This window comes from Haliaeetus leucocephalus, unplaced genomic scaffold (genome assembly GCF_000737465.1).
Source record: "Haliaeetus leucocephalus isolate CR32 unplaced genomic scaffold, Haliaeetus_leucocephalus-4.0 Scaffold140, whole genome shotgun sequence".
Lineage (NCBI taxonomy): Eukaryota > Metazoa > Chordata > Aves > Accipitriformes > Accipitridae > Haliaeetus > Haliaeetus leucocephalus.
Genome location: NW_010972576.1, coordinates 12959634 through 12981334, shown reverse-complemented (window position 1 = coordinate 12981334; position 21701 = coordinate 12959634). Strand labels below are relative to the sequence as shown.

The following is a 21701-nucleotide window of genomic DNA, read 5'->3' as shown; positions in this document are numbered from 1 at the left end:
CTGTGGCTCACTTGAAAGCATTGTCAGTCCTTGGCCAACATACTGGACTGTGATAAAAAAAGCTCACCTCCACAGACCTTAGTAGAGGCATCAATGGATACCTATTGGTCCTCAAGACAGAACTATCATCTGGTAAGTAAAAGCAGCTGTGATAGACAGTTATGCTACCACAAGTTGTGTCTGCTCTGTGGAAGAGGCTTGAAGGGTACCAATGAAGAACATCAGAAAAAAACAAAACCCGAGAAAAATCTTTTGGAATTAACAACCAAGAATTCACCTTGGGAGCTCAGCAACTGACATCTATGTAGCAACTTAAAACAGGAGAAACATGCGTGCAAAGTTTCCCCTCTACTCATCTCCTTAGCTGGAGTTAAAATTTTGATGGTCAGATTCAAAAGGATAAGATCACTTCAATTGGTTTTATATATGTCTTGATACCTGCTCTACCTGTGATGATGCTTTGTCCTCCTCCTCGTCTTTGCTTTACAAATATTCTCTATCATTATGCAGGTGCGAGATAGAGTAATGAAAACAAATGGAATCTGTAATTGTTCTAATGAAAAATCAAGATTCCTTGAAGGCACTGCTTGGTAAATCACCTCAGCCTCCAGATGAAAAGGTTGTGTCTTCTCATCCAGAAAATGCAGCTCACGTATACCATAATAACAGCAGACATCACTTTTTTTCACTCAGTGAATATATGCAAAATGCCTGTGCTACATCACTACATTCCCCAATTAATAGCAAGCCACAGACTATACTGGAAGAGCTGCATTTAATACCTTTTCATCTTGACTTTGTCCTTAAAAAGCGATGATATAGACATGACTGTTGCATGAAGAAAAAAAAAATGGTACTTTTTCTGAGTCATTACAGAATGACTATCAGAAACATGGTAATCCACAGCTACAGGGAGGACAACACAGGCAGCAGAAAGGGTTCAGGTAAGATGAGTAAGTATAATTGAAAAGCACAAGGGAAAACATGAAGTGAAAAGATCCACTTAGAAAAAAGACAAATAAGATAAATAGAGGGATGTAACAGAAGTATAAAAAATACTGATGAGTCTAAAGGAAGTGGATTGAGAACTCTGGCTGTGTTATTCTCACAAAACAAGGACAAGCAGATGGCCAGCAAAACTGAAAGGTGTCAAATTCTCAACATGATTGAAGCATTTTTTCCTCACATCTTTTGTGACAGGGCTTTGCCATAGAAAGCAACCGAGAACTCTGCAAAATTCAAGCATTTCTTATGAATATACATCAAGAATTCACAAAATCCTCATAACAACAGTGGCAGGATTAAACATGCTAACAGCAAAATAAAATCTTCCTTTATGGTTTACATCACCTTCTATTAAAAACCAGAATGATACCATGTGTACTTGGATAGACATGGGACCAATTATCCATGGGCTATTTACTTGTTATTTATCAAATAACAGGCAAGCAGCTGGGCTAGATGAGTCTACATATAGCACTATCTACATATCTTTTTTGTATGTACAAAAGCTTGCCCCTTATTAAAAAAGTAATTAAAGCCAAATATACTTACTGCTGTCATATATTGCATCTGATATAACAGGATCAAGCTTCCGTGTGAAACTACCATTACTATCAGGAAGAAAGGCTGTAAACATAAGACGCACCACACTGAGATCCATTTCTTTAGTCTGCTGTACTGCTGCCTGACGAATAATTTCTCTTTCTCGTTCTGCAATCAGTAAGTAGGCAGATGAATTAACACAAGGGGTAGGGGACCCATAACAAAACAGAGAAAGCATTTTCCAAACATTGCTATCAAAAGGCACTAATAGCAAGGAAATGTTTTCATTTAGTATCCATTGGCTTCTTTCTTTTTAAGCAGAGAGGATCAGCTATTCACAATATACTGCATTCATCTTGCAGTCTGTGCATCAGATATTATTTAAGATAATGTATGTAGTTAAGAGACATACAGAAAATTACTATTTTCTGCTCTCAAATTATAAAGGTTGTAAAAAGGACATAGGCTGCCACTAAGGACACTTGAATGCCTGGTATTAGAGTGATAAAGAGAAGGCTGGCCCCTCTCTACAGTGCCTGAAAGCAACACAGACAACAGGTTTTACAGGGATATGGGTGAAATGCAGCTGAAAGAAACAGTATTCTCAAAAGAAGGTCCCTAAGCTATTTAAGGATATCATGTCTTGCAGCAATAATGCAAAATGACTCTATCAGCTGATTAAACAGGGTAAGAGCAATGAAATATAGGTGCAGATGTGGGTACAGGGAGCTATGGAAGGAAGTTGCTCCATTCTCATGTGCATGTTTACAGCAAAGACTCTTTGGGATTCCCTAAAACATGTCAACAACACACCACCTCTTAAGACACATAGCCATAGGCTGTTTTCCTACCCAAGGCCTTTTTCTGGCTAAGAATCTGTGTTTCCAGAAGTTAAACCGGTTTTTAGTAAAAGACCTATTAAAACCAGGCCATCATTTCTACATACCAGTTAGCTGTCTGTCTCCACATCCTTCTGCCTGCAGATAGCCAAGTTCAGGATGCACCAGGAGTCCTGGGTTGTATCCTTTTTTACAAGCATCTATCATGCGTGTTTCCAGAGTTTCAAACACTTTCTTCTTTGTGACATGAAGTATTCCAAGATTTGCAAACCTGCCAAATTTTGATCAAGCGAAATAATGCTCTTCTTAATGCTTTATACCAAACCTGCAGCAGGCAGTCTCCTTCTTACCAGAGGCAGCTACACAACTGAAGTCAATGGACGACTCTATAGGCTTACTTAGGTGCTCTTAATTCTTGAGGGCAAATCTTCCAGCAAGAAAAATTCAGCCAAGCTTACAAAACACGTAAAATGTGCACCATTATATGGCAGTGATCATATGGGTGCACAGCATTTTCCCATGGCATAAGTAGTAATCTATTAGGTTTTAGACTTACACTGTGGAAGCAACTTACAAAACATTTGAAAACCTGGTTGTCACACTTGGTTTGCTCTGTCTTAGCAATGACATTAATATGTCATTCCATATGGCTGTTACACAGAGCAACTGCTCAGAATGAGCTCCATCCGATCAAAATGATTTGGAAAGCAAGCGAAGAAGCTAAAAACAGCGCAACATTTTCCAGAGAAAATGTTTTAGGCAAGGCTCTGGACATTCAGCGAGACACTTCAGGTATCTATTTGAATGAAAACTTCCATAATACAAGATCTGCTTTTGTAAAAATCTCCTGGCACATTTAAAAATCAATTAGATCTGGAAGTATGAAAACAAGACAATAACTCAATTTTCATGTGGGTCAACTGAGGATAGGAAAGCTGTTGCTAAACATCTGATGAAAAACACGACAGGTTAGGAAACGAGCCAAACTTTTCAAGATGAAAAGGAGAATTTCAAATAAAGCTATTTAAATTGTTGCGCTTGGTAAAGTTAGTGCACTGGGCTTGGACATCAAAAGTTACAGTTTAAAAGAATCTCTCTCTCCCAACCTTCTCAGCTTTTTAACCTTCATCTTCTTCACCAACAAAGACATTCTTGAGATCACAGAACTGAAACTCACAGCCAGCGTGAAACCTGATCTAAGCCTGAAAACATAGACAGGAGCCTCAGCTCCATTTACTGATATAAACAATTATTCTTTTAAATTAAACAAGAACAGACCAACTACAATTTCACTACAATCCTACTGCTTTAAACTTAAAAAGTTTGACTCATTTAGTATTTTCATGTTTATACGCGTCTTGCATTAATTTAAAATTTACTAACCTTATTTTCTTAACGCTTTTCACTATATCCCTATTGGCAGACTTTAGTAAAAGTAAAATATTGATCAAAATGGTAACAAAAGCTTTTCTTCAGTAATTTTACAGTCCCTCTCTTTGATCGAAACTACTTACATTTTAAAGAATGGGCTTACAATACAAATTTGGACTGCACACCAGGAGATTGAAACTCTACAAATTCTAAGTGAAAATTACTTGCTTAAACGTATTTAGCTTGCTTAGGGCAAATTCTACGAAGGTAAACAGAAACCCCATTTATTCTTCTATTTAAGATACACACAAAACACAGATCAGAGCGTGAAGACTAGCGTTCCACTGAGCTGCCTCTTAGTAGTATTGCTTTGTATTGCTTCTTACAGTGTTTATACTTGGTTCTCTCTCTTTTAGCCCAGCTTTACAAATGAGTTGGCAGACTTACCCTACAACCATATCTTTAGGTCCTGCATTAACTGTGCATACTCCATCTTCACAAAATTTACCCACCAAGCTGTGAGCATGTAAGTGGACATATTTCCCATTAGTAACTAACTGGACGATTACTTTTGCAGGTCCAACATAATTGCAGATCTGTAAACAAACAAATAAAAAAAAAAGTGGGATTGTTTGTTTGTTTTAATGGAACAAGTAATGATTCCTGTTGAGTATTTTCTGTCAGCTGAGTACAATCAAACTTAAATAGGAGAAATGTGTATGCATTTCCTCATGAAATACAAACAACAAACTAACTGTACCAGATCATCAAAAAGAAAAGCCAACACTTTTTTTGTAACTAAACTTGACATACAAATGGCAGGAGTAGTGATCAAAAAAGTTAAGAAATAAAACAAAGCTAAGGAAAGCAACCTTCTATTTCCCAAATCATGAATCTCAGTTTTACATTCTGGCCAGTTACTCCACATTGCTCTCCTTAAATTTCAATCAGTACATCAAATTCACAATACACATTGTTACATGTTAAGAAGCATATAGAAAATGCACGTATTCAACAAAACCCCCTACATTATTTTGCCCAATTTGAAAACACTTTAAAAAATTATTTTTAAATATTATGATTGTTTTAAAACATTTTGGTCTCATTGCAATGACTCTTCAGGTACAGATTTTAAAGTGAATTAATTCTATATTCATAGGTGTTTTGTTAGTTCAATATGCTAAATCAACATATATTACCCAGCCCGCTACGTATTTCCCTTAAGTGTACATGAGGATATATGCTAAATCCCCACCTAAGATTTTGCAGGACTGGAACTATGATAAACTGGGTGCCTTAGTATAGCCAACTCTGGAAGACTACAAAGCTTTTTTTCCCTGTTATAGATTCTAATCACCATACATTTTTTAATAGCTTTTAAAATTGTGATGTCAAGTAATGCCTCAAAAACCCCTGTAAAATTACTAATAACATACCGTACTGGTAAGTTTACTTTGCATAGTAATACTCTTCAAGTCAGTTATCAGTTATGCACCACTTTCAAATTATGCTGAATATAAAATTACTCCACTTTTAAAAAAGCAAACGTTACCTTCCCTTCCAATTCACTTAATTAACCCTTTTATCAATGCTGGGTTTTTTCCCTCCTCCTCTAATTTTTCTTCTAACTTGCCTTGGGCAAAGTTCTTTGTATTACAGCAGCTTACAGATCTAATCAACCAAGGTATTAAAGGATCACGATAAACATTAAAGTGATGAATCAGTGATGAACTGAATACTTAAGGATATATTGTTGATAAAATGCTGATAACAAGGGATTGCCACAATTTCACCACATTACTAAGTCCTGCTAGCTTCCTTCACTCCAGTTAACCCCTCTCTTGAACCCATTCCATCACAGCTGAAACACTCTGCATACGTACAACGCGTGCCCTCCCAGTCTTCCTATTCACTGCTAAAAGCAAGAAAAATCCCAACTATGAAAAAGCTGTTCCAGGAGGAACAGGTGTGCAAAAGTCCTCTCATTACTCACTGCCTGCTAGTTAACTATATAATACTGTATTAACGTGCATTTTACAAGCTGCAGCTTCTAAAATACAAAACATGGGGTACTCATGCTTCCCTCCTGTTCCCGAACTCCAATCCCTCCTGGACTGAAACAATACAGAGATGTAGAATAATCACTGCTTCACCATTTCCACCATTTACTAGCAGTGAGAAAATGCGGAGATCCCTACATAACTTTCACAAATTCATCTGAAAATAAAAATTTTTGTGTTTGGTGCTACATGTCACCACCTCTAATACAATTAACTTTTCAAGAGGGGGGCTTTTAAAAAATTATTTTCATTTTATCCCTCACTAAACAAGCCTTTCCTGCTAAAAAGTTCCCAGCACATCTACAGCATTACATTCACTATGAGTAACATGCATGTTCTAGTATCATATCAGAAAAGTTCAAGACAATCCTTCATCAGCTGTCGAAACCACAGTGAAACTGTAGGTAGGACTGCTGCACGTCAAGGACTTTCCAGCCTCTGAAAGCAGAACATATAACTGCAGTGGTAACCAGATTGCAATCTCCCCTTGTTACTCAGCTCAGCATGATCTTTGTAGTCTCTCTCAGGGGAAAAACAAGAGAGTTCTTAAAACGTAATACCTTATGTAGGTCATAAGGCAAGAAAGGACTATTTTTGTCATCCAGTCTGATGTCCTATGCTGCAAAGGCTACAGAATGTCCCTGAACTGTTTCCTACCTGTATTTCTTATAGACAGAATTTCCTACTTGATTTTGAGACATCCAGGTTATCTCCATGCCCAGCAAAATAGCCTCAGTGGTTAAATATCATTATGTACCATAAATTAAAGTCTGAAATAATTTTTCAGTGTCTTTGAATCATTGGTGCCACAATTTCAGAATAACTTAAAATTTATTCTGGCACTAAGATATACAAATAACTATCACCTTTAACATAAGAACTTGAAAAACACTGTCAAAGGCATTAAAAGGTAGATGGTATATTACAATGCTGAGTATCTATAGAAACCTAAGGATTATGGTGTTGACACAAAATCATACGCTCAACATGAGACGGAGATAGCATGTGGGTGCGGTACTGCTCAAAATCAGACCTGTGATCTGAAAAAATAACTACTGAACTTCAAATTAAAGATAGGGGAGAAAAAAGAAAATAAGGAGTTCCTGGGAAGAGCATAGCTGTAATACTTGATTACATCCTGTATTGAAGCAGCATTCAATTGATCTAACCTGATAAAGTTAAAATGCTGCAGGCGCACATTTATCTGCTGCTTCTGTTTGAGAGAGATTTGTCTGAGAGATTTAAAAGGACCCTGTGAACTTGAAATCGAGTCAATTTTAAAATAAGAGCTGAAAGTTTTTTCAGATATTTCACATCCTCCTGCAATCCAGACCCCAGCCAACTTTTTATAGTTTCTGAAACTTTACAAAAACTTCACAAGAACATTTTCCTACTTCAAAGATGTTTTTTCCAGTTACTCTTACAAGCAAGAAGTGAAACCAACTGGTCAACGACAGAAAGCAAATGATGGAAAAGACCACGGCAAACCTACAAAGCCAGCAACTACAAAAATACCTATTTCTCTTTCTAATAACTTTGTTATAGCAACTATAGCCCCAATTCTGCCTAACCTTCAGAGTGTGACTAGTGCTGTCCTCAATACATGAATACAAAAAGCATTCCATAGATGAGGCATCACTCACTCTTTATAAACAGTATGTTTTCACAGAGCAGCATCATTTTTTTTTTTTCAGTTGCTAGTTTAAGACAAAATACTTCAGATGTGGTACGAATTTTTTAGGCAACTGAATACTTAAAGGTCTAAGAATAAGCAATGTAATTCAAACCAATGGGAGCTGAAGATATTCTGATCCTCTGAATGTGAAGTCACTCTCATGCCAAAAAATACAGAGTTAGGTGCTCTGCTTTAGGAGCCCAACCAAAGGGACTTGGTGCCCCATATTCAGCCAAATTAACAATAGCAGTAAAAAGCATATATATCACTGAATTTTGCTTTGGCTGAATTTGGTGCAGTGCAGGTTTTTAAGAAGGGTAAAGATTTATAACAGAGTGTCTGCTCATTCTTGTCTCATGTTTATTCCTTAATTCAGCTGTTAAATGAATTTTTAACTTGTAATCAGCAAGCTATCACTCTACGATTTAATTCTTGTGGGGGTTGAAAAAGCAAACATGCTGCTCCTTCTTTTACCAAGAAGGCTCATCAACAAAGTAACTTGACTAATTTTCCATAAATTCCCCTCTTGAACTTGATGTGCTGAAATCCCCGATTTCAATAAGAATGCTTATCTCCAAATTGAGGTATAATTTAGTATAGCCCCAGGACATGACTGGATGGGCAGTTCTCCTGTTCGGGTACCTGGATTCAGGGCTGCCTAACTGGTATGCAGCTTCGATTCACAAACTGAACTGCACAATGTCCAAATCCTTCGGCAGAGGGATGGTGCTCACTAGCTCAAGTACACCTCTGAGCAATCGGTTACTCAGTCTCTGGGCTGGAGCTGATTTACATCCAGCTAACAGAGAACAGGCAACTTGAGTTTGCAGCCACCCACATAGATTTGCCCCCAAGGAGATGAAAATTCAGGACATTTCCTTCACACCACTATTTTCAGCAAATTCTTTTCACACTCAAAACTGGATCAAGTACTTCAGTGTAAAACATGAATATGCCTATGCTAACTTCAGTATGCAAGATCAGGACACACATGGTAAATGTGTAAGAAGGCCAGCGGAAATTTTCTGTGCAAGTTTTCTCACAATTTTTCAAATACATAAAACCAAGCAAATTATGAATAAAAAATTTAGATAGTTAAGTAAGCTGGTGATATTAGACAACCCAGTTTTATTCTTTCTTCTTATACTATTAATTGTTTTTTCCCCTGGACAAAAAGCTAATGATGGATAAGCAGCTCAGGAGCTTTGTTTTCAACTGTTCTAGATAGCAACATTTTCCAGCGTTGTGCTACATACACTAAGCAGACAAAAATGAAATTGAAATGTAGAATTTTAGGTAGCTTTCTACTGTAATCATGAAGCTTGTCATGAAATGTAACTTCATTATAACATGTTCAGTATCTTCAACTTCTCTGCTCTCCATAACTACATGCAAAGTTACATAAAATCCTCTGAAAATGTAAGATGTTTTGTACGTGATATTAGGATTACTGTTAGCAAAGACAGGGTTAAACAAAGGAATATAATTCCATAAACCATAAAGATTAATTAACTCAATTTTTTATATTCTAGAAAAATACTACTGTTATCTAGACTCCATTTGTCATGACTGTGGTGTTAAAACAAGACGTTTTAAATCAATTCCACCTTGCTGGCCAGTGCAGATTTGTCTTAAGTGTAAATACTTAAGCATTGCAGAACCACTACACTAACTCCTGACCTACACCATCTCCTAATATATACACAGGAGGTGGTTAAATACGTAATTGACTACTGAAACACCTTGCTTAGAGACATAGCAAAGTCTTCAGCCCTCCAGCCTTTAAAGGAAAGGTACATCTTGACGTGTTCCAGCTCAGCTACAAGTTAGGGACTGGGTACAGGAAAAAAAAAGAGAGAGTCAATTTGAACAGTCTACATTATGCAAGAGGTCATATCAGATAAATGCATTTTCTTTTGGCCTTCAATCCACAATCCTATGAAAAGGGAGTAGGGAGACTCCAATGCTTTTTTGTGCACTGAAGATGTCTCTTTTCAGGACATCCTGTGGTAGCTACTGGTAAATTACATCAGCTTTCTGTGCAGAGTTGGCCAAGTAGAAGAGAGATCCCAGTGTGAGCTGCACTGACGACACCATGGCCAAGGTTTAAGATCTGTCACAAAACCTCCTTTTTACAGTACAGCCAAAGCTCATGCCACTGTCCTTTCACAGCACTGTGATCAATGGAGATTTTACGCTGAATGCCTTGGCACAAGAGAAAAAAAAAACAACACAAAACAAAACAAAAAAACCCCCAACGCAACAAAAAATAGCAATCTTCAATTGTGCTCACCTCAGCTACGACAAGGTGAGCACCCTTTGACAAAACACATAAGAGACTTACAGGAAAAGGTGTGAAACACTTCTGTCTTTACTGGCATGACTTGAATCAAGAACAGGCACTAACAAGCAATGGCCTTGAGGAATTTACTTGTTGTGTTCCCTTGCCAGCCTCTCCCAGCAGGTGTTGCCATGTGGGGATTTGTACTAGAAAAAACCCAGATGCACAGAGTAGGACGCGAAGGAGGGAGGGGAAGGGACATATACGTGTGAGTCTGTAAGTTTTAGATGAAATTAAAATCTGATGATCAATGAAAACAGAAGGTTTGATGGAAAGCCAAAGAACATTTTGCTTTCTAGTTCACTCACAGAGAAATTCCATTTCCTGTACAGCTCCTCATTGTATAACTCCTTGTCATGCTATTGTGCGACCCATCACACCTTTATAAAGTATCATTTGTATTATTATCAATACAGATTGGATTGGAATCCAAAGATCTGGCTCAACTGAGGTAAATTATTTTATATCTGAACATACCAGTGAAACTTCATTTATTAGTTCATCATTACTGTCACAATAGGAAAGGGAAAAGCAAGTAGATCCTTTGCCTGGGCTAGTAATTTTTTCACAGCAATTTTGCAAGGCTATATGAAATCAGCTTTCCCAGCCTCTTCTCAATTCGCAAGACTAACACCCTAGGCTATCTCAGCCAATGCTGATGATTTTCCACTGAGTCATGCTCATACTGATTCATTATGGAGATGCAACTGTTCCAAACTCCAGCCTTTCTCAAGAACTACAGAAGAATTACACTCATACCGCAGAGAAAGCTGAGGAGTGGCACACACCAAGACAGAGGCTGACTGCTTCCCACTCTTCCCTCCCCTGCTCTCACCAGAATTAAAATACATTAACCCTGCTCCTCATGAGACAATCTCTAGTGTGATAGTTCAAAGAGGTAATGCAATACCAAGACTAAGACTTTCATTAAGTTAAAAAAAATACTGAATACATGATACACAGTGTATCTTTTCTCCCTTTCCATGGAAAAAGAATTTGCTGCAAGAACCATAGGCAAAGACAGTTCTTCTCTAATCCTAGAATGATTAATCACCACTGGTGTAATCTTCATATTGTGCTAGCACAAAATGTTTCATTGATTAACATCTTTGAATTTTTTCCAGGGGAAAAAAAGCCCCCAAAAACTTTCAGCAAACACCTGAACATAACGCTGCTCCTATTAAAATGAAAAGTTTTCCATTGACTTTAAAGGAATTAAGTCCCTAAGAACCGAGTATTCTAGAAATATGGAATAAGGAGTAACATGAACAGAAAAAGAAGGAAAACTTGCTAAATAGCACCTTAGAGTGAGGTGGAATAACTGACCAGACTCATGCTTTGCAATATGCTAGAAGTGGTGTAATTAAGCAGCTTAGGCCTTGCTTTATGCTAAAACTGCACCTTAAGGAAGAGCTCCATTAGTCTGCATGAGGGCAGTGAGGCAGTAGGTGCAGGAAAGCTTACTGCTCAGCTGCTGGCAGATAAATACGGTGCCAAAATAACTCCACAAATTTGAAGACAACTTCCTTTTCAACATCAATTACATTTTGAAAGTTGGGATTGAAATGCAGTCAGTTTTGAGTAATTTCATACAAATTTATGTTGATATGCAGGAAGGTCCTACACACATATATGACACTTGCATTCAGTTCGCAAAATTAATGATTTATGTACTTACTTTGACCTGAGGGTATGATTTTTTGTTCTTTTCACTAGAAGCACCAGGAAGTCCACCATGTGAAGGCCCTTCGCATACGTATCGGAAACGAAACCCCCTCTGTGGAAATAACGGAAAAGAAACTTGAAAGCTGTTTGGAAACAAAAAAAAAGTTGCACATATGCACCTGAGTGCATGCGCACACACACACAAACAAGACTGGCCCAAACAGCCCACAAAGAGAAAGAAAAGTTACAACTGTTCATCCCTGAAATGCTGTCTAAGTGCTGGTTAACAAAGCACCACTGAACTGTAGCCCTGGAGAAACTGTTCTATTCTCACTCTTAAATGTAACAGCAACCTGAGATTTTTCTTTCAGTAAGTGAAGATATTTTAAAGCAGAGATCTATTTATATTCTCAAAACAAGATAAAAATTAAAAGATAGAGAATGCAAGAGCAGATACTCTCTCCCATGATTGCTGCTAGCTAGAGAGAATTGAAGCCAATAACAATCAAGGAAGTCCAAAACATCATAAAGAAAAGGAAAGGGATGAAACACAAATGCTTCTTCTGGGAAGAAGCTGTATCTCTGAGCGGAGCCCAGAAACAGCACAAAAGCTTCAGGGGACTTTGAATGGTTGGGTTTTCATCTCAGCTACATAAATAGATATCTGAATATACTTTAGGGAACTGCACGGTATTACCAACCACTCTAGAGTACAGCTGTCCATTTATTCCATTTTTATTTATAGGAAATAACATCCCTTTTACAGGGTAATCTAAGGCACAAAAGATGCAACTCTTAAGCAAATGTGTTTGGAACTCTAACTCTACTTAACTATATTATTTCATGGGGCCCCCAACTTTGAATACTTTCAGATCTACTCCCCAGTCCTGCAGTTTCTGGCAAAATCCTCGTCTTATATAGGGCTCCCAATGTCTGTCCAAACAGCACCAGTTAGTGTTGTATACTTCATCAAGAACCATTCAGCTTCTCTCTAATAGTAAACAACTCTGAATTCAAAGTCTGTATTAGCCGACAGGGAACAACCTGGTTCAAAAACTACTCTGTAATCATTAGCTTCAACACCTATCTCACTAAAGCCTTTAAAGTTTAAGAACTTGCTTCCCAGGCAAATGTAAAGATCTGACTTTTATTCAGATATTGACCAGACAATGCAATTCATCTTTAAGCATGTATTTGCCTTCCTATGGTGAACCGAGTGACCGAGTGTATTGCAAGTGAAGTGCCCAGCTACGACGAGCTTGAACTTAAGTTGTCCAAAAGGCAAAGCAACCTCTGCCATCACTACACTTGAGATGACCCAGTCTCTCTTCACCTCTATACCTTCGATCCAACAGATCCAGCAGTCACCTGTGTGGCCTTCCCCAGTCTATTGCCCTTGCTATCCTAGCCATGTTTTCACACATACAGTCTTACACCCCCCAGCTGCCTCTTTGCTCTAAAAATGATCACAAGCACAGCACCCTGCTGATGGGTCACCCTCATCACCCTGTTATAAACCATTACCCAGCTTGCCACATGGGTCCTCCACTACAGGAGCTGCTTGCTGAGAAGTCATGCAAGGAAACACTGGTTTCTCCTTAGGTACTGCACACTGTAGGCTCCATCATGCAAAGACACAGCCTGGTTTGGCATGAACTAAAACAACAAGGAAGAGGCAGCGTATTCTTCCAAGAGTTCACACTATGCTGCTGCTTCACCTATGACCATGAAGTGCCCCTATTCCTGAAGGGTTGCTCCAGCACAAAAATGTCTTTGGTGTGTGGCTGAAACAAATGTTCTCTACCACCTCCTACCAGAAGGACTGGATTGCGGCATGCTTCTGCAGAAGACCAAGAGGATGGAACAGCTTTTAGTCAGCCTCTTCCCCAGTACTTAACAGCTCCATAAGGTAAGATTCCATGCAACTGATCAGGAGAAGCAGGAAAGGGGTCTCCAGACTGTAATAGCTTCAGGAAGAATACTTGCAATTGCTGATGCCACCATTTAAAGGGGTACAATATCCTGGCATACTTGAGGGCAACCTTCAACCCAGAAATTACTTTGTACATCAGCTGCATGAAAACTAACCAGTGCACTGGGATGACTTTCATACTGTCAGAGGAGCCTAAGTGAGCATTTGCTACACAGTCACAAAAAAAAAGTTACATTCAAGTATTTATTTTCATTTTGGGGGGGTTATTCAAAACAGCCAACTGTGATAAATCTCAAAGGACAACAGAATTTCTTTACTACGACGAAGCACAAGTCAAAAGTTCCTGTAACTTGGGAACAGAATGAAATATTTTTCTTTTTTCTTTCATGTGTTTCAAGAAACATGAAACAAATTCTAAACCCCTTCCATGTTTGGTCTAATCGTTTACATTTCAAAATACTGGGATACTGTAAGAATCACTTCTAAGATGAAGAGTCTATACTTAGCAAGACTTTTTTTTTTTTTTTAAAACCCTCAGGTATTTTTTTGTCTTATGACACTTCCAGAGAGACACAAAGATGAAAACAGAACAAAACAGGAAACGATTTAACTACAAAAGTGAGAGGAAAAACTGCTCACAGTTAAGTGCCACATTTATTATGAGAGTTCAACCTCTTCAATACTCTTTTTTTTCTCTCATCTTAAGTCATAATTTTATTTGAAGCTGAATATGCTGACATAGCTACCTTAAAGATTTTCAAAATGTAGCGTTGTTCTTACCTGTTTTGGCTGTTCTATGATTTGAAGATATGGTCCATCTGCTAACATAAAAGAAAGAAAAGTCATAATAGAAATTATAGTTCTGTTACTATGATGTGTAAGTTGCAGGAGTAAAATTGATGTTCTTGAATGTCTTGAGATAAAATTTTTGAAAGCACCTAAGGATCTTCAGAATTTAAATTTTAATAAATAATTTAATCACTTGGCAGTCTGTCATTTCCAACATTCCCTAAGACCAGTGGAGTAAGAAGGGAAGTATTAACTCAAAAAAGTTAATTTTAGCTCAGAGGGCCTAAATGGGCAACTCTGATCACTCAGTTAAGACTCAAGGGTGAATAAGAACAGGATCTTCTCCTTGCCACTGACAAACAGCCTGGCCTTCCTGAGCTAAGGTTAACTTTTGTACTTAAACCCCTTGGGCTCTAAAGACTATACTCACAAGCTTTTGGCCCTAGGGCTTCCTACTGAATAGGTGCTTTTGAAAGTCTAGAGACAGCCAATGGGAAGCTCTGAGGTATGGGAATATAGGAGGAATTTAAGCTGTCTCAACATGCCCTAACAGTCAGAACTGCTTTAAAAAAAATCCCTGGAATTGAGGAGACTAAACAATTTACATTCTTTTAATAATTTCAGATACACTTTTAAATATACTGGTGCCTCTAAAAACACTGAACACACTCTATTTCAGATGCAGACTCTATAATGAGATCCATCTTTGAGTATGATGCCTATACATAGGATTAAGTTCTATTAAAATTGTATTTGTATTTTCAAAGAAGGCTTCCTTAAACAACTTTCAGTCTTGCACCACTCCCTGAACAGCAGCTAACTTCATACCATAAACCTAATTCAAAGTTCACCAGTTTAAACAGCCTTTGAGCAGGCCCTAAAATCCGAGTACTCAGTGCCACCACAGTTAAGAATTTATCACCCGATCAAAGCTTAGCTCCAACTCTGATCGTTTAGATTTTTTACATGGAGAAGGAAAGCTTTCTAGGTGGGTAGCTGTGAAGTACCTCTTAAAATGCAAGCAAATCCTGAGTCTGAAAACGACAGTTCCGAGAGGTACGATTTCTTCCCTGCTTCTTGCTAAGCAGAGAAGATGATTCAGATTTCAATGCTAAAAATTCAATTGTTACTAAAGCAGATCCCAAATGACAGCTTCACTGTGAATACCTACACAATATTTTGCCAGCTATATTCCTGTTGGAATTATGTATCATTTACTCTTATTAAAGGTATAAATGCTAAGGAATCAAGCAAGCTCACTGGGACACATGAAACCTTCAAAGCGGACAAGCCACGGCTATGTGGCAGAGCCTGCAAGCACATAAAGCATACCATGCCCTGCCAACATGCAGGTGCGATCTGCCTCTGAACAACTGCACCATCTGCAAGTACCATGTCATACAGCTACCTCAACTACGTAGTACTTGGCTTCAGCACAGAGCTACATACTTGCATCAATTTTAATTTGCCAATAGGCCTAAAATTCACCGATAATTAAAAATGGCAGAGGATTCATTAATTTATGGTTTGCAGTATGAATATATGCATCTTTCTCAGCTCCTCAATACAGCTTCACTTTAATAAAACAGACCTTCATGTTTTTAGTTAGCACAGGTCTTCAATAAACAGGCTTCTCTCAATATTAAAGTTTTGATAAATATGCTAATAGATGGAATTAGTATTTTGCTGTTGAAGTTAGCTGACTCAGCAACTGAATTAGCTTCATGCCAAAGTTACATTGCAAATGCCGGTGACGACAACTTCCCACATAAAGATCATTTATTTCCCAAGTCCAACACTCTTCCTGTGAAAAAGTAAACAGTGCTACAATTAAAATCTTGAACTCATGCAAAACAATTGCCCCAAGACCATATACACATCATCTTACATTAGAAAGCATGAAAAGCAGTTTGGACTTCAAAAACTTTAAAAGATGTAGAGTAATATCTAGCTTTGGTGTCGTTTTATGTTTCAGTTTTTGTCTGTAACATGGAGTCAAGATGAGTCGAGGTGGGTTTAAGCATTGTATCAGCACTTAAATTTAAGACCTCTGTTCACAGACCTCTAACCCTTGTCATGCTTTAGGCATCTAAAATTTTATACTTTAACAATCCAGAAGCCTTGTATATTCTGGGCACTGGCAGAAATAATGGACCTAAAATACAACTGTGTAGTTCAACTTTCAACCAAGCCTCCAGGGCAGGATCTGCCAAGTAATTGTTCTTTGGCTGTTCTCCCCTTAGGAATTCATTTTCAAGGCATGTACGTTGGGTTAGTATCAGCACAAAATACTACTGCTTTCTCTTAAACATTAGCCAGAAAAGGAAGTACTCTTTTATCCAACAGCTAAGTGGCTGCAGCACTCCCAGGTTCCAACTTTCCCTCAACATAAGGAAATTCAAACTCCTAAGAGAGGGATATACACTCTATTGGAATATTGGAAAGCTCAAGGCAAATTCTTCGTACTGCTGAAGTAGTTTTACCTTGCATGGCATTTGTGAAAACTCAGGAAAACTGAAAACTTAGGACTGTGGTTCTTATGCCCCCTTGGGAAAAAGCTTATAAAAAGCATACAAAATATATAAAAAGCATACTGATACAAAAAAAATCAACATATCTTACATACTAATACTAGGAAAGTGCAAAAAAGGTGCAGTGTAAATGTACAAAGGCAAACTAGATGTCTGTTATCATTAATCCAGGTTATATAAATCATATACCAATATATTTAAAACAAAGTTTTTGAGGTCTTACTTTAACCTTTGGGGTTTGTGACTAAACATTTTTTTTTACAATGACTAAGTAATTCTGGTATAACATCTGAACCAGATCCAAGTAACAGTACAGAGAAGGCACTCTAATGCAAGGCATTTAATTACTTCTGAAATGCTATTTAAAAATAAAGCAGCAATATTCAAGGGAACTTCCAAGCATAAATGGCATATTAGTTTGACTATAAAAAGGATTTTACTTAGCAAAAGGTCTCATACAGCTGTCTTCACTAAACTCTGAATACTTCCCAGAGGTACATTAGACAGCCTAATATTGGCTGCGTGTGGTTCCTTCTTTTTCTCTCTCTCATTCTTTCCCATGGGGAAAAGAAAAGATGTTTAGTGTTTTGCACAGGGAAGTTCTTAACTTTAATTTCGTTTCTATTAGTATGCATGTCTGGTCTAAGCAGATAGACAGCAGGAACGTGAAGATGTACACCTTGTAAGAGGAACTAACAATGACGAGATTTGTGATGATCTTTTGCACCTCTGCTCTATGCTGGAAGGTTGCTTGCTCTAAGTTCTTCTTTAACAAGCAACTCCCTTGTAAGTGTTTAACAACCACAAGAAGGAATGCTACTTAATGCATAACTTGAATTCTACTTTTGCCCTACAGAGAGGCTGAAGTGGCAACCAGTCATGGAGCTGGCCTCTACGCAGGGATGACTCTCAGAGTTGCCAAGAGCCAAGTTTTGACATGAGCACTCCTCACTATCTTCCTGGCACTGCTGCAGTCAGGAGGGCTAAGAACTGCAACTAAAACATGCAGTCCTCCAGCCCAGAGGGGGTTTGGTGCAGACTGCCACATCCTGGGTATGCTTCAGTGCTTCCTTTTCTGTCTTCTCGCCTTGGTTGCCACAGACCAACTCGCATCCCACTGCCTCCCCTCCACCCTGAGTCACAGTCCCACTTCCCCACATCTTCTTCAACTGCTACGTTTCTTCATTTTCCTTCCTGCCTGAGTCAGAGGCCCTCCTGCATCTTGACACTCCCACCACTTACATTCTTTCTTCCTCTTGACAGGCCTCACCCTGCACACCCACTTCCCAAAGGAGAACCCATCTTAGGCTCCCTCTTGTTTCCTTCTTCCCATCATAGCAAAGTCAAGAAAAAAGGGTTCTGTGAGGTTGGTGGGATATCCCTGCAAGTCTGGCAGCACTGTAGGACTAGTTGTGCCCTTTATCTAGCAGCTTACCTAGTACCTGAAGTCATTCAATTTAACCTGCAACCAGCTGTGGCCAAGTCCCCCCCTCACCTCCTCTCTGTTAGTGGGTCCTCCAGAACAGGCATCTCACCCTTGTAATTGTGTGCTGTTTTGCTCATGAACACAGATGAAAATGCTCATAGCCTCTAGGTTTTGATTGTTAAACCAAACACTAACCCTCTTGTATCCATCCTGGCAGTGCTACCTTGCTGCTAAAAGCTCAGACTCTGTATCAAGCCTCTTACCCTTCCTGAAGGCCTATCGTAGCATTTGTATGTCCTCCCTCTCAGGGATTCACCCGTGCAGGAACCCTATTGCATCTCAGCTCTGCAGTGTTCAAAGCACGATGTTTAAAGCAAGCAGCACAGGGGCTTTGCTTAACCTCTCTCTTCCCTCAGGTCACTCTTCAAAATACAAGCACAGAAGATCTAGAAAAAACACTAGAAGTAGCATGCAAGTCAGCTCTTGCTTCTGAGGATTAGGGCCACTGCTATGGGACAGGGAAAATGAACGCTCATCTAATTTTTGGTGATAGTCAGGCTTCCTTGAATTGCTAACATTATCTCTCTCAGAAAAAATATGAAATAAAGTTCTTTATAAGTGCTTTGTTTTTCCCTCTATGCCCTTCTCTTTTCTCAACAGCAAGCATCACAGAGGGTTGGGCAGAGGAGGTTGAAGAAATACCAGAAAACTGTAATTTTAGCAGTCTCCAGGCAATACTGTTCAGCTGTTGATGGCCCTGCTTCAACTTCACAGGCTTAAAAATGCAACTCCTTAATGCCAACAACTAGTTAGACCGGAGCCCCTAAACCCCAAAACAATTAACCAGTTCCCAAAACCATCTCTAACTGGCACACAGATTGCTACATTACATGGTTGTAGATGGCCTGGTATAAGCAGGAGGAAGTAAGAAACACCCGAAATTATAAAACACTTTGCATAGAGCTCTGCCCATTTCCTCCCCAATTTAAGGCATCACTTTGTCCCTCCACAGTGGACATCACACTGATGCGTATCTGCTTTTACGCTGCCTAAATACATGCCACAGATAATGATCCCTTCCATCCCCGATGCCACTGAGGATTAGTACCTAACTCCCAAAGGCAGGATACTTCCCAACGAGCCAAAGAAGAGGCTGACTTTGTGACATACTGCCTTTGCTGCTGGTGGTGTTTTAAACACACAGGTCAGTCCTGCAGTTTGCACTGTTATGGCACTTGTTATAGCTACATCCTTTTGTCACCAAAGGCACACAGAGATTACTTCTCTTTCTAGATTTAGATGTAAATGTAGAACTTGAACCACGTAACTACCTACTACGGCTTTAGAGCCAAAATAACCAAGCCTAATTTTCACTTAAAACTGACATACATGAGATAGAAAAAGAAGCAAAGACACTTGAGCACTGACAACCTCATGGAGAAAATCCCTGTCCCAACATTTCAAACATTTTCTACTGTCTGTAAATATTAACATAACAGCAGAACATCTATCATCAGAAAGTCCCCAAATTCCCCTGCTATTTGTTGATTCAGCTATGCTGGCATGATACGGCCATCCACAGTTATATATTAAACCTGCCAACCAGTGTAATAAGTCTGACATTGTGCATTCATAAATGCACAGACTGAAAGGTGTAGGCACCACATGAAATCATGAGGAACAATTAATTCTTTGGTTCTTTCTGTTTAAATCATCCAACTGTCCTAGAGGAAAATCCTTTTTAGAACACTTCTCAGCTAGGAGTACTTTTGGAAAATCCCACATGAATTTTTAACTGACCTTGCTCTGTAGAAAGAAATCATTAGTTCCTCTTTGGAAACAAGCATAATACATAAACTATTATATCACCTTGTAACTGAAGAGCTAGTCCATAGTAATGACACAACATAGTTTCAAGCAGGGGTGAAAGTAAGCATTATAATAATACTACTCAAGAAACAATCACTATGGCATCATGAGATGTCATTGAAATGATCAACCTTTTCTAAAACTTAAATGATTAACTTTTTGTTTGTGTAACTTGAAACCCATGATCCTTTATTAAAACCCATTTTCTACAGAGGGAACTTGCCACCTATAGTGCAGCAATAGACAACAGCAGTGCCACTAAAAAAGAAAAAAAAAAAAAAGGCCTTTTCTAAGCAGTTTTGCAAATTAAGGATAGAGCTAGACTTAGCCCTGTAGGAGTCTTCTGTGACTGCAGAACTCAGTGAATTCTTGACTCCCCCACATGGCTTTAAAAACAGCTGTTTTCTAGTTTAGACAGGACATAGATATCTGAAAATCAGTTTTATATCTCTGAATAATTTGTATGGAATGAGTCTGGCATGAGGAGTACAGAGTAAGCTTAAAAGATACATGTAAGAGATATCATTATGAGGAAATCAAAATTCCGATAACCTTATTAGTTCCACAGAAACTCTGGGGGAACAGTGAAAAAAACCCTTGGTATACAATGCACAAGTCCTTTAATCCTACACAGATGAATCTTACTGAACAATTTTATGTGCCTTAATAAAAACACACTGCAAACAAATGATTGCAACATTAATTTGTTGGATGCTTGTCCATATTTGTCAAGAGCTTTGCTCATCAGAACATTTTATCTTGAAACAAAATTATCTGCACCATATGTGTTTCTTGATCCTTCCTTGCTACTATTCAGTCAAGAAAACTAAAGTATGGTTTAAACCAGGAAACACTGAAACAGTAAGCATGCCTTAATTTTTATTTTTAAATCAGCATTTATTGTTACTTTAGGGTGGAAGTTTACCTATGAAGTAAAAAGCTAATTGCTTTTTTCATTTTACCCTTCACACCTTCTCTGCTGCCAAGTGTATCAAATATTGCAAACAGAAGTGATTTGCATTTTCAACAAAACAAAGCAATCTGCAATACAGAAGATACCAGCTACATCTTGATACAACAGAGTCAAACAGATCAACAACAGAAAGCTTTCATGTTAAAAGACATTAATAGCTATACTGGAGATATATATATTGAGAAAAACCTTATACACTTAAATAAATTTTTATTTCCTTCCTCCTTTCATATCAGCTATTCTAATAAACAAAGCAGGAGAAACAGAGTTTTCTAAATTCAAGCAAGAAGTAACACTTAAAAAGAAATTTAATCAGCAAAACAAGACCAAGGCTGATCAAGCAGCTAATAATACTGGCTGAGGTATAACACGCTTCTATTTGATATTCCTGTTCTGGAACCATACTGGAAAAACTGTGTATCAGACCTTTGCAGGATACTATTTGCTTATTTTCAGCAGTTGGTTGCAAAATTTGACTCTGAACTTTCAAACTAGTGTTATTATTCAGGAAATTGTCAGGTACTTTTAATACCAGACTGCCACTTTACAGGAAACGGAGAAGTCAAGAAGGAAAAACAGATTCAAATGATACAGGAAGTTGAACATATTCTGTGTCTTATTAGTGAAAAACAAGCACCTTAAGAATTATTACAACAAATGAAACACTGTTCAAAAGAAAAAAAA

General features: G+C 38.2%; 1 protein-coding gene across 3 annotated transcripts in view; it reads right to left on the bottom strand.

Annotated features, from left to right (window-relative positions):
- The window catches only part of NFKB1 (nuclear factor of kappa light polypeptide gene enhancer in B-cells 1), a 67427-nt gene that overhangs the window by 31881 nt on the left and 13845 nt on the right, over window positions 1-21701 (bottom strand). For all 3 annotated transcript variants that reach the window (XR_775545.1, XR_775544.1, XM_010586199.1), the window contains exons 4-8: window positions 14210-14250; window positions 11510-11608; window positions 4203-4351; window positions 2492-2655; window positions 1555-1713 (exon numbers count right to left, since the gene is read on the bottom strand). Coding sequence is in view for 1 of the 3 variants with exons in the window: in XM_010586199.1 (XP_010584501.1) it covers window positions 1555-1713; window positions 2492-2655; window positions 4203-4351; window positions 11510-11608; window positions 14210-14250 (612 nt within the window). In the remaining 2 variants the exon portion in view is untranslated. The remainder of the gene's footprint in view (window positions 1-1554; window positions 1714-2491; window positions 2656-4202; window positions 4352-11509; window positions 11609-14209; window positions 14251-21701) is intronic.